A 26180-nucleotide genomic window follows, 5' to 3' on the forward strand; every position below is an offset into this window, starting at 1 on the left:
AGGGTCATTTTTTCTTTAAAATAAACTTTACTGCATACAGTCCTTTCTGAGTTACAATCTTAACACCAGAGCCATATGTGGCATTGAAATGTTCGGTACCGTGCCGTGGGAGAACAAAGATTGCGTGCTCAGAGCTCACCAGCGCCGTGTATGTTGTCCCGGCCACACCAAGAATGATGCTTGAAGCCACTTGCGGTATTGGGAATACTTTTGGAAGCAATATCGAATGAAAGAATAAGCTGCACAGGATCTGGAGATTTCATTGCACACGATCCGTTGTACACGCACGTGCAGATATATATATATATATATATATATATATATATATATATATATATATATATATATATATATATATATATATATATATATATATATATATATATATACACATAACGTCTGGAAACATAAAAACTCACACAGAACGCGAAAAAATAAGGTAAGCAGAAACAGAGACACACGAGAAAAACATTAAAAATAAAAATAAAAGTTGAGGACTTCCTTTCTTCAGAGTGCAGAATAAGTTGGTTTCAGGGTTATATATATACAGAAAATGTAGCAAGGCCGAGGGCAGCGCAAGGGAAGGGAGAGTTTGTACAATCGGATCATGGTTGGAGGGCCGCGAAAAAAATTAGAGAAGTGGAAGAGGGGAGAAAGCAAGATAACAAAAGAATCACAGTCACCTGGTGCGAACATGATAAAAAAGAACTGAAAAGATTAACAACGTAATTGCTATTTTCAATGTCTCGTGTCAACTGGGGGCAAGAGAGGCGTCAAAAGAATATATGCCAATGCACGCATATCGCTCACATCTGGCTATACACATCCGTACTCCAGAACGAGTACCCATATTTCTTTGATTTGTCTTCTGTTTTGTACTTTTATGTGTACCACCCTAGATGGACCACTGCTGCTGGGGGCACTTACGAATAAATAAATAACAGATAAAAGCTTACAGCAAGAACCATGCTTAAGGAGAAATTGAATGCCCTATAGCCCTACAGAAACATTCATGTCCTTGAGCTTCATTTGAAACTGTTTCGGTGAAAAAAATGATTTTCACGAGATATAAAACCGAGAAGGCAAAACTATCGCTGATATTTCACTTAATGCCAGTACGGGCGTTTTCAGTGCTTTGTTGCAACCAAGGCCTGCCGGCCGCACTTGGTGCCGGAAAAAGGATCTCACTCTGGCGTGGTCATTTCTGGAGGAAATTTTCGCTTTCAATTTTACTATGTAGATAACTTCCAAATTCAGCTGATAAATTTTAAATTTCATGCTCACCTGTAGACATGGCGAGAGCGGCGCTGTAGATGCCCGCCGCTCCTACGGCCTGCTGCAAAGGCAAAATTATACTGCCAAAAGAATATCCAAACAACGTGAAAACAGGCACAGAATTATGTAGCTGATTATTTTCAAAACTGTATCCGTACAAAATAAGCACATGCTTTCAACTGATTAGGACAAAGCGCCATTGAATAAAGCCTCTTAGAGTTCCAGAGAAAAGAAGAGCGATAATTAGCGAATATTCTACATAGTAGCATAGCAGGGTGGTTCACGGCTAGTTACTGAAGAAACTGTAGACAAATTCTGGTCAAAGGGATTAAGGTGTCATAAAAGCAAGAAATTAAAGCAGTTGCACTCAAAGGGAAAGCTGTCAAGTGCAGAGGAGTGATTCGCCAGATAAGGTCCCTAAAATTACTAAGGTAGCGCCATCTTTAGATCTCGCCGCCTTTCGCCCTCGCCCGCGCTCCTCTCTTACTTCGTTTTTTGCCATTTTCTTTTTCGCCGGCGAACGCCGCGCGCCATTGGCCAAGGGAAAAGTCACGTGGTTTTGTTTTTTTTGCTCCGCCGCCGGGTCGCCTCGCCGATGCCTCGCCGGCTGGGACATTGCGCAACGCCGCCGCTGCGACGCCATTGCTGGCTTCCGAGCCACCGTCGCCACCGTGCTTCAGTACCGGAATTAGCTGCTCGCTTCGAAAAAATGTCGCACCGGTGTCGTTTTAGGTTGCTTCTCGGTGTCGATGTGTTGTGCCTTAGGCAGCGCGAATATCGTCAGGCAGGGCACAAGACTTCGTTATTCCGTCCGGGAAACGCGACGCAGAAAGGAGAAAAGTTTGGTTGCATAGATTTGAACGGGCATACTTCAGGCCGACGCTACCATCACTCTTTTGCGAGGTAAGTTTCTGAATGCTTGTTCTTGCTCTGTTAAATTCTGCGCGAGCTTGAGCGGTCACTTACGAAGAAATGCGTATTCCCTTCGCGACCGTCGTCCACGCTTTGTTCTGAGTAGGCATTGCGCGCAGCGCCGAGTTCGTCCCGTCGTAAGCTTTGGTTTGTATAAGAGGCCGTGTATTTGTCATGTGCGCGCTTAACTTCCAGCATCAATATCAGCGGCGTAGCATGTTCAGTCAGTTGTCGTAAGGTTTTCGTGACGCGAGAATTGTTCACCTGAATTCATGCTTGTTTTGGCCGACGGCAGCTTGCGTCTGACCATGTATCGTGTGCGTTCCGAGTGCGTGTACGCTCTTTTTGGCGTGAAGTCATGTTTTGTGTGTTAGCTACCCGGGTGGTATTATAATCCCGTTGTTATGGCATCGGAGTGATTTGCTGCGTAATATGGGCTTGGTCGGTGCGGCGAAAATTGAGGCTGTTGCGAGAAAAAAAAATTGCGGCTAGGTAAAACAATTTAAGGTCAGCTAATATAGTGACCGCGCCGTTGACGTACGTTTGATGCGCAATTTCTGTTATCGCTTTATTAAATTCGCGCACGTTTGAATGAGCACTTCAAATGCATATTCGCACCGTAACGGCTGTACGCCCTTTCTTCCGTGTATGCACAGAGGAACGTTAATTACGACTTACGTTTGCATTACACGCGATGCCGTACATTTGCAGTGTGCGCGCTTACTTCATCTTAGTAGTCAATGGCGCAGCGTATCCAGTCATTGCGATTTGAACCAAAACACACTGGGCGACTATATTATTTTCAGCAGACGTATTTTTGTCCAGCAAAGCGCTTGCTAAACGGGTTTAGTGTAGCGAGTTGAGCGGACGCGGCACTGAGCAGATGTGCAAACACGAATTTGACCATGCTACGGTAGAACAGTCACTAACTCCCTTCTGCAATGCATTATTGCCTATATTTGCGGAGTGTTTGTGGCGCATCTCAAACTCGGTGGCGACATTTTTTTCCCTTCTCAATAGGATTATTTCACGGATCAATTTGAGCAACGGATATTGGAGAAGCTTGGCGTTAAAAAAACGAAACCCAAATGCCACTCCCAACATTTTTTTCTCACGGGAAGCCACGTCAGCAGCACAAGCCACCTGCACGACGTCATTACGGACGTTTGTTCCAATAAAATATCTATTTGCTGGCACCAATTCATTTTTGTGATTTATTGTTTTCTCTTGATAATCATCGTGACATTGGTCCTCTTTCGAATTTCTTTCGGGTGTATCCCTGTGTTAGTGCAATGTACAAATCTGCCAGAATATATCCCAGCACAAAACAATTCTGTCCAGGCGCCTCCATTAATAACGGCTGTAAACGACCGCGCCCGGTGAAAAAACGTATTGCATGATTAATTAACTCTAGACGGGGCTCTAGAAATCCTATCCTCTAGAAGTTAACGGGGCTCTAGAAATCCTATAAATGCTACCAAAGAGCGATTTCGGCGCGAAAACAAGAGCAAACTGCAGCGATCGCCCTGAAGCGTAGCGAGGGCGTCTGCTCTCAAGTGGCCAACAAATATGGCGGCCCCGCCGCGGAGTTAAAGGGACGGCGGCGCCGCGGGTGAGGGGAGAGAAAAAAGAGGAGGGCGGCGGAGAAGGAGGGAGCAGTTGGCGCTACCTTAGTTCTTTCAGGGACCTTATCGCCAGAGGGGCTGTGGCGCCCTCTATTGACTAGTTTCAGTATCAGCCCGATGTTGATACCTGAAGTAGTCATGTGAGGGCGCTGCCTCCTCTGAAAAAGAAAAGTATTGATGATAGTAGGACGTAGGATGAGTGATTTTCCGAATTAGAATTTAGAACACAAGAGTGGGCGGAGGTAAACATGGGTGCTAGGGCAGGAAGGTGGGGGGAGAAGCGATGGGAGTTTGAAACCTGGGGGAGGGGGGCACACCCATTAGGTTAGTGAAGGGTAGGGCAAATAAGTACAATAGAACAGGCAAGTCGGTTAGTGACAACCGACGTCCAAGTACAAGGGAGGGCCTGTAATCATCATCATCATGTCTGTAAAGAGCACTGGATTGCATTTTATATTGGGGTAATTAATGCGTTAATATATGATTTTCTTCTTATTTTATATCAGTATGTACTTAGTTGCACCCTAGCAACGGCCGCTTCCGGGGAAACGGCGCAGCGTAAAGATCGCCCCCTATACTTCGTATATAAGTAACATGTTCTTCTATTGCGCAAAGGGATTGACATCGGCTTTGTAACGCGCCACCTGGGGAAGCGATGGTCGTTTCGAAGCCTCTTTTTGGGTGCGTGGCGCGGCATGACTACGGTGGCTAGGTACCGTGACCCCGGACGAGGTACCACGGCAAGCCGGTCCCCTAAAGTGCTTCCCACTTAAAATATAATCTCAAGCATGCGCTCGTACATTGAGTCTAGGTGTTAACTTGTAAACATTTATCCTTCATGGAGGTCTTAAAGGTGTGTTATAGCTTCTGTTAGGACTAGCGTTACAGCATGTAGTTGGAATTTTCTCTGCCCCTACAATGTCACGCCGTAGCGGACGAAGCGACACTGTATGTGCCTAATGCACGCAGTGCACTCAGAGATATCAAAGTGTGGTTATGCCTGTCTGTCCTGTTTATGGCAACAACGGCGAATTCGTGATGATGCTGCATGATTATGAAAACCTCGCCGTGTAACATATAACATGTTTTCTCAAGTATGCGTATACAGGCAGGCACCGTTCAAACCTTTTAAACATTGAATTTATAATGTAGCGCGCTTTCCGCAAATCTGCGTGAGTGCGCAAAATCTTTGTTCCGCTTTCGCACTTCCTGTCTAACTTTCATCCTAATTCAAGCATCCGCGTGCTCAAGTTGTTACGAGTAGCTCGCTATCTGTAATGCTGAATAACAATTTCGTAACCGTCTAATTTTCGGCATCAAAAGATATAGTCAATGCTTTACACGTAACGGATTGTCTTTCATTTAGCGCTGGAGTATAAAAGCAGAAAATCGCAAACAAACACAGTAAAGCAGCTTGGAAAGCGAGTACTTAATTTTTTTTGTTGCACTGCTGTTCTCACAGCGTTCCTTTGCACGATTAGTACAAATGAACGCTTAAACAGCGCGAAGCTTTTAGAGGGATATAACGCAGGCTGTTACTCAAAACGGGATAAGGTGCACGCATGAGCGCAATAAGCACTGCCTGATGAATTTCTTCGGCGTTCGTGCACCTCCACTCCCCCCCCCCACTCCCCCCCCACTCCCCCCCCCCTCCCTCCCCCCCTCAACCTCGCGCCCTCCTCCCAAATAAATACCTGCCGTGGTTTGCTGAAACCGCAACTTGCTACATTTTAGATATTATCGCTTGTTGTAGCTGAGTGCTTATAATCGAATTTCGCAAGCCTCGCTCTAAATCGCCTTCACATTATTGGGTAATTAATCTGCCTTGAATTTTAAGAGGGTAAGAGCAACGAAAGTGCTACCAAACGAAAAAATACCCTGTGAACGACTAAGCTTGAAACTAGCATGCACAATTCACTAGGATCGCTCATTGCGGCTAAAACTTTTCAAACTGATTTCGCGCAGTGACTAGAGAATACAATACAAAAACTAAACATCAACAAGACAGGATTGTTTAATTTAGGTGTGCCTGACCCCTAATGATTTTCCACTTCACCTCTAAGCGTCCTGTTTAAGAGCATCAAAAACACTCACACTTAGCACGAAGTAGATGATTGATGACACAATGCCAATGCCGTTTCCATAGCGCATACGAAGGTACTGCGATTTAAAACAAGAAAAGCAACTTAAAACATCACTGAGAAAGTCCGACGACGCCTAGAGGTCTTTAAAGGGTGCTGAATGCGATAGCATTCATGTCCAACTTAACAACTGAGACGCCTTGCTTCTACTCCCGTTCTCGAAGGGCTTCACCCTCGTGCCGCTTAAGACGATTCGCTTCGTGATCACCTTCCGCACCAAGCTTTCGAACAGCTTCGATCTGTCTCCAACGCCTTGCGCCGGTGTTCGTTTCTGTCTCTGTGCATTGGGAAAGTTGATGACTATGGTGGATGTGGCTGCCGAACTGTCTGATTTTACGACTTTGTTGTTCCGCTTTCTTAATTAATCAGTGGTGTACCGGCGTCAACAGCCACCCAATTCGCAACTGCCGATTTATAGGGCGCGCTTTGGACCGCCTCGCGCTATGGAACGTCTCAAAGGCAGATGGTCTAGGATCCGTCTCGCTGCTATAGAAACGCTGACGTAAACGCCGGATTCCTCGCTCAGAAATCCATTTATAGCTTTCACATAAAAACTGCTTTTTGGGAGTTTCCAACCAGCGTTTGTTGGGTACACTTCGGCCCAAGCGCGGCATATTAGAGCTTACTCTACGCCGCGTCAGAGTATACAGTGCAGCGAAAGACGGTGGACTACGAAAGTTTCTTGCGCAGTTCAGCGCTGCCAACTGTCCGTGGAATGATTTCTCATTTAAGACGCAGTAAGCGCTGAATCGTATAGCTATACGTACATGAAGTAGTGCCCACATGATGAAAATATCTTAAAGGGAGAAACAGTGTAATGTCGACAAAAATGAGAACTTTGTATACAGAGATAAGTATAGGCAATTACATACAATGACACAACAATGCAGGCAGTTCCCAAAATTGCAACAATGTGCAATAAAGACAAACTATCAGAAAGATTTAGTTATAAACTCCAGTATGGCATTAGAATAAACGAATTTAAATAGCTCCATGATTACAACAGTACAAGGGACTGGTAAATCGATGTCTTGTTCAAAAAGCTGTTAAACTTGTCGCTCACTAATGCCGATACGTTTGATACGTCTTTAAAAGGCTTTTGCAACCTTTTGTTTCTTCACAGAATTTGGCCAATGGACTTTTAATGATGCATGCAAATAAACGGTAAAAAAGGGGGACGTGGCTTGTGGAATTGCCCACAGATTTTAATCATGTACCTAGGAAGCCTATAAATTATTTCTTAAGCTACTGTTTTTCATCTGATTAATTACCTTGTCGCATCTATGCTGCTAAAACGTCAAAAAAGTGATTTAAGACGTAACTTTTTAAATTGAGCATTAATGAAATCCACTGATGCTAAGAAAACTTTTACTAAATACAGCATTATTTCGAGGTAAAATTAAGCTGTCCTATAAAAAGCACCAGCAATAAGCTCGTTGTTGTTGACAGCTTCTTGGCGTCACAATCGAAAATCACAAATATAACCCAGAATGTAGCCTCGTTATATTTCGCTGCCGAAGAATAGTCACTGCAGACGTATCCTTGACCCCATCGTTCGCATTTGTAGTAGGGCCAAGGCCTGAGAAAATATTCCCTTTAAATATTTTATATTTTCTCCACGGGGCTAAACAGAAAGTATTGTTTATGTTGCAAATACTTAGTCGTTGCATCTGCTCTTCGCACCTACTCCTCACTCGCTTATCTGCCGGACTCCCTGTCGTAACCTTCTGAATTATACCCCCCTTCCGCAGCCCCCCGGACGACCGAAAAAACTTTTTCTATTCACCACTCGCTTGATCAAACCATTTGCAATCTTTATCGCTAATAAAAGTCGAGCCCGTTTTTGTGCATCTATTGTCAAACGTATTTCAGGGAATTAAATATTCTGTGAAGTTGTTGCTTACGGAAACGCAGTAGGATCATCGGTTTCTGTTTTGCTACGAATTTATCTCTTATAGGGCTGATTTTGCTTGGCGCAGTAGTTTTTATTATTTGTGCTGTGTTTACACACAGTCCGGTCGTTGTGCTTTGACCAAGATAATAAATATAGTTCACAGTTCTGAATAACAAAAACCTTGAAAATGGTATACCAATACTAATATTCCGAGTGCCATTATGTTGGCTGCTATGGTGGACAGGGCAAGCGGGAGGCGTGCATCGTCCTGCTTTCTTAAGTATTCATTTTTCTGCTGCTGTTATATCTCCCAAGAAAACACAGCAAACGATCGTCGAACTGCCGGAAGGTGCCGCTAGGGCCCACGGGCTCATGGTGGCCATCTGTGTACAACCTTGTCAAGCTGTGTGCAACAGCCCAAGAAGTCTTCTCTGGAACTATTTGGAAAATTAGGAACTGAATTGAATTCAATTGAATTGAATCTAACGGGGAATGCCAGGCGACTCCCTCCCTCCGGCCAATTCCGTCTACCAGTTTGTGCTCAAACAAAATTGCTTCTCTCTCTCTTCCTTTTTTCTTTCTTTTTTTCTTTCTTTTCTTTCTTTTCTTTCCTTTACTTTCCCTTTCTTTCTTTCCTTTTCATTCTTTCCTTTTCTTTCTTTCCTTTTCTTCCTTTCCTTTTCTTTCCTTTCCTTTTCTTTCTTTCTTTCTTTCTGTCTTTCTGTCTGTCTGTCTGTCTGTCTGTCTGTCTGTCTGTCCGTCTGTCCGTCTGTCCGTCTGTCTGTCTGTCTGTCTGTCTGTCTGTCTGTCCGTCTGTCTGTCTGTCTGTCTGTCTGTCTGTCTGTCTGTCTGTCTGTCCGTCCGTCCGTCCGTCCGTCCGTCCGTCCGTCCGTCCGTCCGTCCGTCCGTCCGTCTATCTATCTATCTATCTATCTATCTATCTATCTATCTATCTATCTATCTATCTATCTATCTATCTATCTATCTATCTATCTATCTATCTATCTATCTATCTATCTATCTCTTAAAACTTGAAACTTTAGTGTCAGGCGAGAAGAAAACTGCAATGAGCCTAACCTCAAACATGGAGGTGACCTTCAGTTTGTACAAGACGGGCAAAAAAAGATACGTGATGATGAGTCCTCCGGGCACAAATGCAGGAACAGCCCAGAGGGTGTGAAAACCGTAGACGTAGTAGTGAGACACGAATGCTATAATTCCCAGAGCCGTTATGTTGGATGCCATGGTGGACAGCGCAAGTGGGAAGGCGTGCATCGTCCTGCTTCCAAGAAAGGTCTCATCCTTGTCGTTCAGGCGACTTCGCTTGCGGAGGGACAGATACAGACCGGTTCCTGCGTTAGCGTTAGTAAAAGAGCATTTGTTGTAAAACGTTTTCACCCACAAACTAGATTGTTTACACATCATTAAGTAGTGCTTGAGACAGGACGCAAAAGAGATACACACGACGGCACAACAGATACACAACAGACACGCAGGACGTCGTGCGCATCTCTTCTTCGTCCCGTCTCAAGCACTACTTAACGATGTATCAACACCAACTAGCCCAACGGTAAATTTTACTTGAATGTTTAGTGATATTATGTTGACTTCCCCCGCTCCACCAACATGTCTCTACCGCGAAAAAGTTCGGCCAGAAAGTTGCGCCTTGAAGAGCCTACGTCCTCACGGTTTCTGCTTGGTGACAGTCCCCTCAGGAGGTCAAGAACATGTATTTATTAATAGGAGTTATGCGAACGCTGCGTACACACCTGAGGTCATAACCAAAGGTTATAATGGAGCCCCGTCTTCTCCATCGGCACGCACATGCACACATGCACAAGTAGCTCTGGGCACCTACCTTTTGACATGACACTACACAAACTTCAGCAAGGCTAGGGTTGCCTTTCTCGAGAAATGTCAAGCCCCTGCTCACCTCTATGCCCATTTATGGTTAGTCTGCAGCAAACCAACATTGCTCGGCGAAATCAGCTGACCTGTCTAGCCCCCATTAGAGCTCTCTCTCTATCTCTCTCTCTCTCTAGCGAGAGAAGCATAGCTGTACTATAATACGAGTTCTCGGATATTAAATGGGATATTTGAGGCTTACGCGAAGTTAGAAGAACAGGAGAAGCATCATGGAACGGACTAGCAAACATATTCTGTGCTACTGGCAGTGATCGAAGCAACACTAAAATTGGAGGATGGTCAAGAGCCACTAAGAAGAAGCTAGCTTTAGCCAAAGACAGATTGTACGCCCTCAAATATAGCAGGGTAACATTACTCACAACATGGACGAAATAATGAAAGTAGCAGAACGATGACATTGCACTTTGGGAAACAACTAAAAGTAGAGGCTTAGCCGACAAAATCGCACTAATAACTAAAGATTTAGTTGAAAAGGCTCTCAAAGACATGGCAAGAGGTAAGGCTGAAGGTGACGACGGCATAATCGTTGATCTTTAAAGGGAGGGAGGCGATATTGTAGTGGAAAAAGTTGATGCGCTATTTTCGGAATGCTTACGGACTAATAGTGCCCATAGCGTGGAAGAACGCCAACATAATTTTGATTTACAAGAAGGGGGACAGGGGGACACCAAGGACTTTGAGAACTACAGACGCATCAGCATGTTCTTAGTTGTATACAAGCTGTTTATGAAAGTATTAGTTTACCCAATAAGTAACAGCCTAGATTCTCATAATCCCAGAGGACAGGCTGGGTTTAAGAAAGAATAGCCAACAATGGATCACACCCATGTCATCAGTGAAATGATAGAAAAATCCGCACAATATTATAAACCCTTTTACATGGCATTTATAGACTACGAAAAAGCATTTGGTTCAGTGAGAACCGCAGCAGTGCTGGAAGCATTGAAAGTACCGGTGTGAGAGAGAGAGAGAGAGAGAGAGAGAGAGAGAGAGAGAGAGAGAGAGAGAGAGAGAGAGAGAGAGAGAGAGAGAGAGAGAGATAGAGAGGTAAAACTTTATTTGAAGCTGCCCATATCCGGGCTGCGGACTTCTACACGACATATGTAAAGGATGTACGGTCAAGCTAATACTTCAAAAACCAGGGACAAATTCCTGATCCGTAAGGGAGCACGACACGGGGATACCATCCTTCCAAAACTGTTCACAGCTTGTCTGTCTGGAGGGGGTATTTAGAAAGGCTGACTGGGAAGACACGGATTACGATTACGGATAAACGGAGAATACTTGAGCCATTTGAGGTTTCCAGGCGGCACAGTCTTGCTAAAAGAGTCGGCCGCACACCCAAAAAAATGCTCGAGGAATTAAATTTGGAAAGCAAGCCCGGGCAGCAAAAAATATATATGAACAAATCGTAATGGAACAAAAACGAGCCGAAAGCACCCTGTTCTTCAGCATTATGTAACGGAACGCTAGACCAAGTAGGCGATTATAACTACCTCGGTCAGGTCATCTGTGCTGATACCAACCACGAGAAAGAAATCCGGCGCAGAGTTGGCATGAACTGGGGTGCATTCGGCAAACCTTCCCAGTTAATGAAAAGTAAGGTACCTCTATCACCTAAAAGGAGAACATGCAACCAATGCATCTTCACGGTGATGACATAAGGAGCGGAAACGTGGTGCTTTACTAAACAACTTGAAAGCAATCTTAGGTAGGCTCAGCGGGCCATGGAACGAATAGTGATCGGCGTAACACTTAGCGACAGCGAACGAGCTTCCTTAATCACAGAGCAAACTAGAGTAGAAGATATCATAGTTGAAATAAAGAAAAAGAAGTGGGTTTGGGCTGGCTACCTAGTTAGGGGAAATAGCAATTGGTGCACTACAAAGGTGACGGAGTGGACCCCGAGACACGGGTCTAGAAAGAGAGGAAGGCCAAGTACTCGACGGAGGGGCGAAATTAGGAATTTCGGAGGCCAGGAATGAACTCGAGCGGGGCGGGGCAGGAGCGGTTGGAAGTCAATAAGAGAGGCCTTCGTCCTGCAGTGTATTTTGTGGGCTGTTGATGTTGTTGTTGATGATGAGCAAAAATATCAAGCACAGATTTATTTTCAATTAAAAAACACTGCATAGCACAAGTTGTGCATTGATGTTTTGCCTCAAATAGGCCTAATGTGTTCTGCTTGCTGAAAACAGGCATGAAGTGTGTTTCAGATCTAGTGGTTACCAAAGGTTTTGCCTATGTAAGCTTGAAGATAATATTTTAACTTTTGGTAGGATGACTGAATCGAGAGACAGGCAGGCAGACACACGTACAGACAAACAGACCCAAATTTTAGAAGCCCCAGAGAAAAGATACAGTAATCCAGCGTTCTAACAAAATCGCTTAACTCGAAAGATCGCTTTATTTGAAATTTATTCTGGCCCCAACCCAAACCCAGGCATTTTAGGCCGCATTACACAAAGCGCACGAAGAGCTTGACCCGCTTAGATCGAATTGCGAGCGGAGGCGTCACCGAGCGGCGGCGACCCTGCCGCGTTTCAGGCTGTCAACATGGCGGATCAACGCCAGCTGGGGCTTCCCCGGTGATTTTGTCGAGCCGGTCATGCTCGATTCATGCCATCCGACTTTAGACGAACGGCCCAAATGAGTGGTATGATCACTGAATTTTGTTCCTAGGCATTGGACAATGGCGTGTGGCGATGGTGCACAAACAAAACCACTAGAACGGTAGACTCAGTAGTGTCATTAACAACAGGCCGTCGAAAAACTCTTGTTTTGCAAACTTCAAGGCTGCACACCTGGGGGAACAAATTGCTCAGTAATCTTGCAAAGCCCTTAGTGGAAACGCGGTTACTTTTCATGATCGCGCTGTGTGGTTAATCGTTTTTTGAGCTCATGAAAAGCAACCGCAGACGAGCCACGGTAATTGCGTCGCTTTGCAGGGCGATACTATCGTAGCGTTCCGTAACTGGCAAAGAGGTAGAATTTCTGGCTAATAGGTAGACGGCGACTTCGAGAAGTTTGCGTTGGCTGACGCTGCCGCTCCCGTGGTCGCTACAGCGACGGACGCGGAGATAATTGACACTGTTGTTGGTGGCCCGACGACGACGAAGAGAGCTGGCTGACGGCGGACGATGAGCCAACTACAGTACGGATGCGGGTGTACCTCCGCCTGCTGCGAAATAAAGTTGGATGCATGTCGGCGACGATAGCTTCATGCAATGTTTGGTCAAATTGGAGCAGGGGTTGCTCGCACCCCGCAAGAACTTGAAACAGCCAAAGCTCTCTGCCTTTTTTCCACCTGAATGAAGTTTTGCTTCAGTGAACACGTGTATTTTTATTCCTCGCCATTATGGCGCAATTAAAGCTCAAATTGTTAAGCTTTTCTCGAGCGGTCGCCTATATCGAAACACTGCTTATAACGAAATTTTTCACCGCCCAGCTGACTTCATTATAACGAGGGATTACTGTAGTTTTAAACCGAAGCTTTAGCGTCCTCACTAATGCCGTTGTACGCCAACACGCCTTGCAGGAAATCCAACTTTCTCTGACGATGATGATGAATGATCGTGGGTGAGGGGAAAGAAAGAAACGCTTCCCGTGGACGGAATCGAGGCTGGGCCCCTTGCGTTATGAAGTCGGCTTCTATCCGACTGCTCCATTTCGACGTGGCCGAAGCGAACGCCAAGCAGCAAGTACCGATTCACGACGTACAACCCAGACCCAAATGTTAGGCCTAAGGAGTGCACACCTGAGAGTTGCTGTGGGTATACTAGCAAAGTAGTGCGTACCTCCCGAGTAGCACATCTATACTCGCAGAAATGGTTTGCCCAACAGAACCATCAGTAAAAATCTTCGCGTTCAAGCATCGTCATCGTTAGGCGGAAGGGTGCAAGATTTTTTAAAAATGATGTCAAGGCACCTATTGAGTACTGTTTCCTCCGTGGTAGACCGCCACTTCCCCGCCCGATACCTCTGGCGGCCTCCGATTGGCCGGCCGATTTCAAGACGCGTGTATGGCCCATCACGCCGTTTCTGCTTTGCCTTTGTGGCGCTTTTTTTAAGTGGCTACCGATTGCGTCTATTGCTGCCGCTGAAAGGAAACCGCTACACCGCTTTAATGGCGTCATTCAAGCTCTATCTCTTTTTGCGAGAGATTGCCCAACGGCATAACAAAGTTTTGATTGGTACAATAATGCACCCGTTACGCGCAGAAATCCAAGAAGGGACCGGTGCTGGGGCCCCCCTATTCAGCGCTTGAGATCTGGGGGTCTGCCTGGATTCCAGCTCTCGAAGAACGCCAAGACAGGCAAGGAGACGAAAACCTTTTGAGCAAGTTTCTAAGTTATCTGATGGGCATAGAGCAGCAAATTCTGGCAGCGCTAGTTTGAGACCTCTATTCTAAGTGATGGGTGTATTTGTTGACTACGTTTTGAAAGCACTTCAGATTTAGAAAAAAAAAAGTTGAAAAAGAAATTGGCCCAGCTTGCACTAGTGATGCAAGGCTGGAGAAGCAGCAGAGCTGGTAGTCGATCAAGCTTCTTCCCCCACTGACAGGCAGATCCTAGTGAACCCCAGCCGGACCCCTCGAGTGCAAAGCCATTTTCGTGCGCACTGTCAAGCAAAGGCCATGAAAGTGTGCACAATATTTTATTCAGTAGCAGTCATCATTATCCCTTTCGTCGTCGTCTTCCGACGGCGCATCAACGTAAGGAAAATCCTCTTTTAGCGCGTCCTCACTTGGGTAGACCTCCACCTCTTCGTCAGCTGGTCCGGTGGCTGTCCACTCTTGTGGATTGTGGAGGGATGGCTAGACAGGCTCGACGTAATCGTCTTTGGCGAGAGATGGACCCGTGGCACGCCGGTCGCTACACGACGACGATGATGACGACGAAGGAGGGAGCTCCTAATGTGGCGTAAGGCCAATAGACCCTATGCGAAATTGCTTGGTGATCTAGCAACACTGATGTAAACGAGACCGTCGGCCATATTGGTACGGGCGCCGATCGGGAAGTCTCGTATTGTTTACTGTGGAAGAGCAGGTGACGGTAACGCGGTATGGCTCAAACTGGACGGCGTTTTCCGGCTCCCGACCGCGGATTGTGGACGAAGCACTTGTCTGCGCTGCCGACTGTGTCCGAAGACTCGTACTACTCGGGGTGCCGTGCCAAAGACCCATCCGAGCGGCAGCGGAGCAGGGCATGCCGCCTAGCCACCGAGGCGCATTGCTCGCCTTCATCGGTGCGGACAAACACGTGCGACTCGCAGTAAGTAAATCCTTCTTTGTTTTTTACTTGACGCGAGTTAACCGGTATGAGCATTTGTATGGCACTTTGTTCACCGTTGTTTACCATGCAAATGCGCAGCGGCGACCCTGTTGCAGTAACTCTGAAAGAGGAAAGCGACAATCGCCAGACCATACCGCTAGTGGGTGGATTAGGTATTTTCAAATGCTGTATGTACATCGAATTTACGGGATGATTTTTGGCGAAGATGTTAACGGAAAGGTTGCGGCCGTTTTCCGTGACGGTCGTCCGCCCGCGCGTTTGCCGCAAAGCAATCGTGCTTTGCGGCGAAGTCAACTACAAAAGCGCACATATGCCTTGAATTTTCTTTTTTTGTGTGTTTTCATTATTTATTGCGCATGTTCTGCGCAAAAATCTGTTTGTGTGTCTTTCTTCTCCTTTTTTGGCGGTGGGGTGGTTGTGTTTGTTTTAAAGCGCATGTTTTTGGTGTGCACGAATAGATAATACAGTAAAACCTCGTTAGCTCGAACTCACTGAACTAGAAGATTTTTTTTAATTCGATGGGTCATCGGTATAGCCCGAATGTTTACCTGTTTATCTCGAAAGATTCTGGAAGTGAGTTTCAGATAATCATATTATTGCTTGCTTAAGTTATGACGAACACGATTATGCGGGTACTGGTATCATTACCCACGCTGAGGTTTTTAAATGTTAAACTTCCTTCTCTTGAAAAATGCATTAACAAAGCATGCAGAGATACTTGCACGCTCGAACTTGACAAACAATTTTGACATCATTGCTGTTTCAGGTGTAGATTATTGCCCTTGCAACAATGTTAAGGAAGACACAAAATCTGGTCATTTTGAGTCTGTTCCTTGCGGCCACTTCTTTCTGCTCTTTACCATAACCTGTAGCGGACTAGTCCTGTTCTTCACTGAGTGTTATTTACTTATACTCTCTCTGTTCTTGCAGGTTGGGCCTCATCCATGTGCTCAGCAGCTGCTTTCGCTCCCAGAAGAAAAGTGGCCGGCCCTAAGTTGTGTGCCTCACCTTTGAGACGGACAGTGGGGCGATTGGGGAGGCATCGTGCGAGTGTCCGGCGGGTTGCAGTGTAGCATGGAGTCACATCCTGGCTGCTGTGCACCTACTCGCCCTCTTGCTAGCCGAAGGTTTTAAGAGGCGCCACCAAAGCTTGCGTGCACTGAGCTGCCACAACAGTGGGGACGTCCGAGACAGCAGGGCATCAAGCCAGCGAGTGTCCAAAACATTGACTGGAGAAGCCCGCGATAAAATGGCCCCTCCCTTCCCTCGCCAATGCGTCTGTTCGATGCACGTCGAGTAGAGGAAGTGCCGTGCAGGCGCTTGGGAGAAAACTTGGTAGCCTTGGGAATGAGTTTTTTGCCCCAGTTGTGCTGGCCTCCCGCTCCTCCTCCCCCCCCCCCCCCCCCGCCAGTGACAGAAACAAGGACTGGCATGGCACCTGAAGGGTCACCTATGAGCTACCAGCAAGCATTCAGGAGCACGCAGCAGAGGCTGGGCAACGTCGCGTTTACTAGACCGCGACATGCAGGAGTGCGCGAATGCTTCTTTTTGTTCCATTTATATCCACAGTTTGCTATACTGCACGCGCTATAAATCAGCGAAGTAGTTTAATTTACTGGGATTTTCACTGTGGATACAAAAAACGCAAAAGCTGTCAAGCTGATGCGCGGCAGCCTGATGCAACTGTGGCCGTTTTCTTTTTGAATAAAACTTGAAAATTGTCTCAGCTACCTACATCAATGGACACTATCATTACGACGGAGGCATGCATGCAGCGAGTGACAAACTAGAGGAGTGAGTGTGTATTTTAGTCGCAAAATATTCGACAGTAAATACATCGTTGCTGGAATGACAATGGGCACCAAGTTAACTTGACCTAACAACAAACCTTTCAGCCCGGAAAATCGGGAACCAAGTGCAAAAGCTCGAATTTTCCACCGTTAGATCATCATAAAACAGCGTTCGCCACTTCTGCAACGACACACGGCTAAATGCAACGTAAAGAAACCAACAACACACTCCCATACCGTGCGCGCCCGCCACAGAGGAAATTTTCGACGGCGTAGTGCGGCAAGAAAAGTTTGTTTACAGCCCTAGGTAAGGTAAAGGCTCGTGTAGGGGCTAAGCGGTACCATTTAACAATGAAATGAAGCGGGCGCAGAGCCACAGGGACGAGTAAAGAAACAGCCTAATTTTGGCAACGTGTGGTACTGTTTTCCTGGTCGAGCGCCGCTGTCAGTCGCGTGAATAGGCGGCGCACGCTCAGGCTTCATTTAGAATACAAAGGCTGGACAAGAGAACTCCAACGCAGCTGTATTTTTCATACGGACAGCGACTACGGAACCCCGCGCTTAGCGAACCAACGACAAATATTCGCTCCATGCGCACCGCGCCCAGCGTGTCACAAAGGTTGCTCGCGCCGGCACAGTTCGCGTCACAAAGTTCGTTCAAAAGCGTGGAACTTCACGTACCTTTTCTCCATTTGAACCGGTAAATCTGCATTGCGTGCTCTGCGGCACGAAGCAATATTCCGGCATTGTAGTCCATCACCAAGAGCGGTCAATGCCCGGCGCCTTCTATGTTTCGCTAATTGGTTTCGGTTTCAAACGACCGTACCAAAATGGCGGACCTAGTTACCGGAGTCGACGTGAGATGGCGGGGCGCATTTTGCATAGGGTCTATTGAAAGCCTGGATGACGCCGGGCGGTTGCCGCGAGGCACGCGCTAACGTGCGGTAGGGGTTTTCTGTTTACGCCGGACGGATTTGTGTCGGCCTAAACAGCTCTGCTGTTAAAAATGTTGCCAGCACTCTTCCAAATGCGCCCCTCGTCGTTCTCAAAGGGCGAAGCCGCGGCTGCAGGAAATTAAATATTCGCGCCACAGCGAGATCGGACGTCGTGCAGTGGAGCCTAAGAGCTCTTGCCTTGGTAGGGGCCATTCAACCAACCACTGGAACGAACAGGGAAAGAGGTGCGGTGCGAACAAATAGCGAACATTTGACGTGGCCAACCAATTTTTCTAAGGTTGTCGTCCCGTGCTTTTCAACATGTGTACCACCAGCTGTCTCAAAGTAAAATTTAAATACAGGCGCCGAAGCGAGGGCGGATGTAGCGAGTATGCAAATGTAGCCTGAAAGCCCGTATACGTACGTAGGAGTGATTCAACTGCTGAGTTAATACAGCAGCTGTAGGCTTCAGGGAGTTAAAGAGCGCGTACATCCTGCGCCGTCAAGGGCATCGACACATGAGGGTACGCGGGGTAGGGATTCCCGATTCACAGAAAAAAAGCAGGGAATGTGAAAGAGTTTTCTGCATTAGCGAAAGAGTCGCAGACGTTGCTATGATGCTTACCATGAGATGCGGGTACAAGATTGTCGGAGCGCGAGCACCAACCACTACCTAGTGACAATAAGGCAGTTGACAGGTTCAGTAAAATTTCGAATGACCAATGATTAGGGGAACAGCACAGTTCATGGTGGTGACAGGAGGCGTAATGCCGAAATAGCTGTGGGCAAGTACGCAAACGGTCTTTGCGGAACTTTGGAACAAATATTTGGTATAGTCCAGGCTATGCACTCATTGCATTTTCGGTGAGAAATAACCAGGATATAATCAGCACGTTCCTCTGCAAACCAAGAAATAGAAAACAGGCATGGAAAACCCTCCACTAGTTGCAGTCAGTAATAGCCAAACGCAGATGTTTAAAATAACAGAGAGGTCACAGGAATTCAGAAACTAGTAAAATAACTAAAAAAACTATGGAACTCATCTCAAACCGCCGGAATATGAAAGTTTCAAGAATGCTGTTTCAAATAGAATATGCGCTGCTGTCGAAATTGATTAACAGGAGGCAAGGTTAGGAACCTGTGTACCTACAACATGACAAGTATTGAGGAAACGTTAAAAGTAGAGAAAGCGATAGCTATTGGCAGAGATAAAATGTACTCATTTGGGGTCTAGCAAGGTCACACTAGGCACAATTTGAATGAGGAAATAGATAGGGGAATGTTACGATAGTTGTACTGCAAACGAGCAACGTTAGGCTTTGAAGATAGTACTGAAAATGCCAACGTGGCTCAAGATGTCCCATTACCAGCTAATGCGTGTGTGCAAAAGGCACTCAGAGGAATGAAGAGAGTAAAAGCTGCAAAAGACGAGATTATCAGCGTGGATCACTGAAAGGAGAAGGGGGACACTGTACTAGAGTAGTAGATATCACAGTTCAAGTAAAGAAAAAGAAATGGACTTGGGCTGGCCAAGTAGCTGGACGAACCGACAACCGGTGCACAATTACGGTAACAGAGTGGATGCCAGGAGACGGGTATAGAAGAAGGGGAAGGGAATTAATCCTATGGAGGGATGAAATAGAGAAATTCGGGGTAAACTGTGGGCTCGAGTAGCACCGACAGGAGCGGTTGGAGGTGAATGGTAGAGCCTTTCGTCCTCCAGCGGACCTGAGCAGGCTGATGATGATGATGATGAAGTAGGAGGAGGAGGAGGAGAAGAAGATGAAGACGAAGAAGAAGAAGAAGAAGAAGAAGAAGGAGGAGGAGGAGGAGGAGGAGGAGGAGGAGGAGGAGGAGGAATGATCTTTAATAAAGCAAGCGATGTCAGCCGAGCTACGCTGCCCGGCTTGCTACGCCAGATGAATGCGATGACGATGATAATTATAATCATGATGAGTCACACGGTTGCTTTTCATTGTTTGCAAGGTCCGATAAAGACTTGTGAAGCGCGATAGGTACGTTTAGAACTACTTCAAGGACCTAATACGTCCCTCCGTTGTAGTCCTATGGAGAGCCGCCGGCCTGCGACATAGCGAGAGGCGTTGTTTATCTTCTAAATCGCGCCCAATTGCCGATGTGGTGTTGCAGGTATTGGAGCGTATCGCACTGTGCGCCCCGTGGGGAAGTGGATTGGTTCAGCTTGAAGCGAGGTATCGCGTGTAGACGGCATTTAACCGCAATCGGTGAAGTTTATTTTTTGAAGAGAGAGAGAACAACTCCTATTATGAGCATTGATCAGAAGATCATGTGGGAGTGGTTCCCTATTCACGGGAATCCATTGCCCGTCTTGACCAGGGCTGCCCTCTCGACGAGGATGAGCTGGTCCGGGAGGGAGGGGCTAGACAGCAGTGTATCCCACTGCTCTTCGGGGTTGGGGGAAGGAAATATTAGGGGTGGAAATCCTGGCGTAACTCCACATTCTACAATAATGTGCCTGAGTGTCCCTTGCCGTTGGCAGAATTTGCATCCGGCTGAATATTGGCTTGGGTACATTAGGTTTAGTCGGGTGGGATGAGGATATGTATTTGATTGAAGAAGTCGTAAAGTTATTTCGTGATCATTTGTGAGGCTTCGATGTGGGAGCAGGAACGTTCTCCGACTAAGCTTGTAGTGCTGAGTAATAGCTTGAAATGTAGTGGGTGGAATATGCTCTACCGTGCTCTCCAGGGCCTGGTTGGTCAGTACGCGGGCCTGTTGGTGAGCAAATTCGCTGCCCTCCATGGAGGCGTGGGCAGGCGTCCACACGATTTGCACCTTTCAGTTGGGGAATCGACTTGATAATATTCGATGTGCTAGAGGGGCCACCCATCCCGATTGGTAACTTTGGTACGCTTCTTAAGAATCTGTGATGATTGTACGGGCTGTGGTCTGCGTGATCGCCACCGCGATGGTCAATTCTTCCGCTTTAGTTGAACTTTCTTTTACAGTAGCACTTGCGACCAAATCGTGCTTGGTCGTCACTACTGCTATCTTGGCCTTTCGTCCAGAGAGAGCTGCTGCGTCAGTATAGACCGTGTTTTGGTCTACTCCATGTACGATGTTCAAGGCTCTCGCTTCCCGCCGGTCTGTGTGGTGGACGGGGTGCATATTCCTGGGTAGAGGACGAACAGGGACTTGCGCTCTCCAATGGTCAGGAAGTTCTAATTCTTGGTTTCCAGTCTCGGAAGCCCATTTGATTTTCTGGAGGACTTTTGTTCCCGCCCGAGTCTTGGCCAGTCTTGACTATTGGCTTAAGAGGTGGCCTTCCACTAACTGGTGGCCTTCCACTAAATGCCTAATGAGCGCGAGTGTATCGGAATCTTGGAAGAACTCGTACATCATCCTAATCCATACGAAAGGTGACATGAGGAACCTAAAAAAATTACTGGCCGATCACCTTACTGTCAGCCGTCTACAAGGTACTTACCAAGGTAATCACTGACAGAATTTCTGCTACCTTAGATTTCAGTCAACCTAAAGAACAAGCAGGGTTTCGTAAAGGCTATTCAACAATGAACCATATTCACACGATCAATCAAGTGATAGAGAAGTGCGCTGAGTATACTGAGCCCCTATATATAGCCTTCATAGATTATGAGAAAGCATTTGACTCAGTCGAAACCTCAGCAAACATCCAGGCATCCCGGAACCAGGGCGTAGATGAGCATTACATATTGTTACGGGACTAAGGTGGACAATGCCTGACAGCTCCTTGAACTAACGACGATGACGACGACGACGACGAAGTGCCTCGCGCGAACCTTGCGCGAGCTCTGTCATGGCCGCACTGTACATAATGTGAATAGATCGCTTCACTCCATCGCATCGTTCGTCTCATCTGTGTCCTGCCGCCACGTAACATTTTGGTGGAGTGTGCGGTGTCATCCCCATCCTGGCCTCCACATCGCATCGTCCAGGCCCGGGCGGAATCGTCCAGGAAACGTCGGCCGTGTCGGGCAGCCCCAGCCCACTGCGACGAGCATTCGACCACGTCCCCCGCCCCGTGACCCCAGCCCGTGATCAGCCGATGAAGACGAGCCGCTACATGCCGAGACCAAAAGAACAGAAGCCGCGTCCCCAGCCCTCTCGTCCGACGTGGTTCGAGTTCCTCCGACGGTCTGCTTCTGTCTTCAAGACATCGCTTTTGCGGGGCCAGGCATCATCACGTGCATCATCGTCATCGGTGGCGGCAGGCACATCTTCACTGTACCTTGTCATCGCATCGCTCATCCTCATCGCAATCCTCGCGTTGCCTCGGCCACGACCGGGTCGGTCGTCCTCGAACCGGGGGGTGATGTTACGGGACTAAGGTGGACAATGCCTGACAGCTCCTTGAACTAACGACGATGACGATGACGACGACGAAGTGCCTCGCGCGAACCTTGCGCGAGCTCTGTCATGGCCGCACTGTACATAATGTGAATAGATCGCTTCACTCCATCGCATCGTTCGTCTCATCTGTGTCCTGCCGCCACGTAACAATATGAATACTAGAGAATAGCTACAATGGGTCCACAGCTACCATCGTCCTCCATAAGGAGAGCAGTAAAATGCCTATAAGAAAGGGCGTCAGACAAGGCGATACAATCTCTCTGGTGTTATTCACAGCATGCTTACAAGAAATATTCAGAACCTTGGATTGGCAACAGGTCGCCGTAAGGGTCAATTTGGAATACCAGAGTAACCTCAGATTTACCGATGATGTTGCCTTGCTAAGTAACTCAGTGGACGAGTGGCAAAGCATGCTTACCGCACTGGACAAGCAGAGTAGAACCGTGGGTGTGAAAACTAATATGCAGACGACTAAAGTAATGATGAATAACCTCGGGAGAGCACAGCGGTGTGAGATAGGTGGCGAGGCAGTGGAAGGGGTAAGCGAATTTATCTACTTAGGCCAAGTTGTGACCCCAGATCCTAACCATGAGGCAGGGGTAATTAGAATGATAAGAGCATTCGGCAGGTATCCTCAGATAATGAATGGCAGCCTACCATTCTCCCTGAAGAAGAAAGTGTATGACAGCTGCATCTTACCGGTGCTCACCTACGGCGCAGAAACTTAGAGGCTCACTAAGAGGGTTCAACCTAAATTGAGGACGACTCAGCGCGAAATGGAACGGAAGATGATAGGTGTAACATTGAGGGACAAGAAGAGAGCGGAGTGGGTCAGGGAACAAACGCGTGTTAAGGACATATTAGTAGAAACTAAGAAGAAGAAATGGGTTTGGGCAGGGAATGTAATGCGAAGGGAAAATAACCGTTAGTCATTGAGGGTAACAGAGTGGATCCCTAGAGAAGGCAAGCGTGGCAGGGGGCGGCAGAAGGTTGGATGTGCAGATGAAATCAAGACGTTTGCGGGGATAAATTGGTCGCACTTGGCGCAGGACCGGGATAATTGGAGATCTATGTGTGTGTGTGTGTGTGTTGGGGGGGGGGGGCTTTGCATTATTATTATTATTATTATTATTAGTAGTAGTAGTAGTAGTAGTAGTAGTAGTAGTAGTAGTAGTATGATGATGATGATGTAGTAGCGTACCCGCAGCGGTGGATCAGTGGCTAAGGCGTTGTACTGCTGAGAACAAGGACGCGGGGTCGATTCCCGGCCGCAGCAGCCGCTTGTCTGATGGAGGCGAAAAGCAAAAACGCCCGTCTGTACGAGATTTCGGCGCACGTTAAAGATCCCCACGTGGTCAAAATTAATCTGGAGCCCTCCACTACGGCGTGCCTCATCGCCTGCGTTGTGTCGGCGCGTTGAATCCTACAACCAATGAGGCGTTGTGCTTCTGAGCCCAAGGGCGCGGGTGCGATTCCAAGCCGCGGCGGCCGCTTTTCTGGCGGAGGCGAAAAGAGTAAACGCCCGTGTGTTCGAGATTTCGGCGCACGTTAAAGATCCTCAGGGGTTCAAAATTAATTCGGAGCCCTCCACAAAGGTGGCGCACCTCGCTTGTGTAGCGTCGGCGCGTTAAATCTCTCAATCAGCGAATCACTTTGTGCAGCGCAAAAAATAATTGTACATAACCGTTTCACAAAAGTGTTATCTGGTTTTGGATTTTCCGAACTCCAAAGTTTGCTCTGGGTATAAGCCCGAACTCACCAACTGATATGTAAACTACGTGGCGCATCTCTAAAGGTTGTAGTTAAACGCATAAGGAATAGGATTTCCAAGAACCCAAAGAACAGGCCGTATTTAGAAAACGATAGTTCATAATTGTTTACGTTGAAGACATCAATGAGTAATCGAAAATCCGCAGTGCATAACGAACATTTAGCATGACATTTATATACTGCGAAAGGCAGTTGATTCGGTAGGAACAGTCGAAGTACTGGGAGAATAGAAAGACCAAGAAATAGAGGTGGCTTGCTTAAGACTCTTGGAGGACATTTACAAGGAATTCACGGGCACAACACCCCTTCATTAAAAGAGTGGGCAGTTCGAGGACAGACAGGGAGTGAGACAGGGATACACTATCTTGCCAAATTGTCTTCACCCTGTCTGGAAGGAATGTTCCGGAATATTGACTGGAATAAACCAAAGTTACGGGTAAATTGAGCATACATCAGCGACTTGAGACTTTCAGGTAACGCTGTTTGTTCACTATATCTTGAGAACAGCCGTAAGAATGCTCTTGGAGCTTTACTCAGCACTTCGGTAGTGGGGTAAAAATGAATTCAACGAAACCAAAAGTAATGCAATGTAATGGATGAAAGTAATGAAAGTAATGCATGAAGAAAGCCTCACCTCCCTTTTACCTTAGGTAACGAAGTGCTTGACAGGGTGGATGAATATAACTTTCTGGACACCCGTCAGCCCTTTTGTTGGGTGGACTGGCGTTGAATTGTGGTATAGTCGGTGGCTATCGTAACCACGAGAAAAAAAATTCGGAATTGAATTTGCACGGAAAGGGGTGTATTTGGCAACTGCTCCTAAATAATGAACGGTGGGCTACATCTGCCACTGAAAAGAATTGTATACAACCAACGCAAACAGACGATCACAAATCAAATGGGAGAAACTGGGCATCCTCTTACTTATCACTCGGGAAGAAACCTTGTGCATCCTAACGGGTCATTGAACGAAGGATGATATGAGCAATGACCTGGAACAGGAAACTAGTCTTATATCAGGGAACATAGTTAGTGGATCACGTCATAGCTTATATTAAGAGAAAGAAATGGCCTTAGGCAGAGCGCGTAATGTGAGGAAATGACAGCTCGGTGTGCCGTCACAGTAACAGGGTGGCTACAAAACACGGGACCGGAAGGTGGCGGAGTCCATTAATTTAATGGTGGCGACAAATAAAAAGGTTCGTGGCCAGAGAATGGACTCGGCAAACGCAGGACAGGAAAGGTTGGAGCTCTGCACGAGAGGCCTTCGTCCTGTAGCGAACTCAGATGGCTGCATCTGCTGCTGATGAATGCATCTGAAAGCGTCTAAGTTCAAGTCGGACCTAAACGCAACGTTTTTTTCGTCTACTCATGCGGCCAGCCATCCCAACACTGCTCCGCAAGGTTAAGACACGCCCTCAGCTGTCTTCGCAGATTCCTCATCTCTGTAGTAAGTAAGTATTGTTGAATAAGGCGGACTTAGCCTTGCATAGCTGCCGGCAATTGCTCCGCCTAATCGTCCCCAATACCATATCAAAACTCTCAAAGTCATCACACCTCACTTAGTCCTGTGGATTGCAAGAATCCGAGTAGGAGATTAGACATCTCTGTAGGAGCAAAACTACTAGGGTATGTGGAATAGTTTGATGCATCTGGGCTTAGGGCGCGAGTAGGAAAACCACGTATTTTTTTGCTGTCTCGTGTACAGAAGCAAAACTTATGACAACGTTTGCACTTACCAAGGCTAAGCGACGTCAAGGAGATAAAAACCACGTAGTCCCAAACACGTGGGCTGCCGGCAACCATGGCTGAAGTTGCTTACGTGACAGTGCGATTCTTCTAGCGCCTAACTACCCAGTCCGCGTTTTATCTACTGCTCGTGTCTAGTTTTCGCAATAGGGAATTAGGTACAAGTTATCAGAAAACCCGTTCGTCCAACTTTCCGGTATAATTAGACTCGGGGTTTTCGACATCGCTTGTTCCCTGCTACAGTTGCCGACTACAACTGAGAGGGCGGATGTTTTCGCGCGTGTGCGACTTTTTATCTTTCATTGGAATGTTTCGGGGCGTTTGCAAGCATGTGTTTCCGCAGGTGCGCCATTTACACCACGCCGTTTGTCTGTCACGGCATAACAGGATTGCAACCTGCTATATAGCCTTTCAAACAGTCGAATGTAGGCCAATCGCAAGGAGGCCAGCTCACGCGATTTTATGTACTCCGAAGAGCCAGAATGAGAAAATGAAGCGAAG

General features: G+C 47.0%; 1 protein-coding gene and 1 long non-coding RNA gene across 5 annotated transcripts in view; one reads left to right on the forward strand and one right to left on the reverse strand.

Annotated features, from left to right (window-relative positions):
- LOC144163109 (sodium-coupled monocarboxylate transporter 1-like) overlaps positions 1 to 25934 on the reverse strand; it is a 60073-nt gene extending 34139 nt beyond the window's left edge. For 2 of the 4 annotated variants that reach the window (XR_013320832.1, XM_077693914.1), the window contains exons 1-5: positions 25670 to 25933; positions 8925 to 9199; positions 5907 to 5972; positions 1285 to 1336; positions 140 to 207 (exon numbers count right to left, since the gene is read on the reverse strand). Coding sequence is in view for 3 of the 4 variants with exons in the window: in XM_077693914.1 (XP_077550040.1) it covers positions 140 to 207; positions 1285 to 1336; positions 5907 to 5972; positions 8925 to 9199; positions 25670 to 25736 (528 nt within the window). In the remaining variant the exon portion in view is untranslated. Of the gene's footprint in view, positions 1 to 139; positions 208 to 1284; positions 1337 to 5906; positions 5973 to 8924; positions 9200 to 25669 lie in introns of all 4 variants that reach the window. The other 2 variants (XM_077693916.1, XM_077693915.1) reach the window with 2 other exon arrangements.
- On the forward strand, positions 14727 to 16537 carry LOC144162099 (uncharacterized). The gene is made up of 2 exons (XR_013320614.1): positions 14727 to 15043; positions 15995 to 16537. It is a non-coding gene; the product is annotated as an uncharacterized LOC144162099 (long non-coding RNA).
- Positions 25935 to 26180: the final 246 nt, after the last annotated feature.

The sequence above is a fragment of the Haemaphysalis longicornis genome, unplaced genomic scaffold (assembly GCF_048455015.1).
Source record: "Haemaphysalis longicornis isolate Haplotype H1 unplaced genomic scaffold, Haemaphysalis longicornis Haplotype H1 scaffold_12, whole genome shotgun sequence".
NCBI classification, from domain to species: Eukaryota; Metazoa; Arthropoda; class Arachnida; order Ixodida; family Ixodidae; genus Haemaphysalis; species Haemaphysalis longicornis.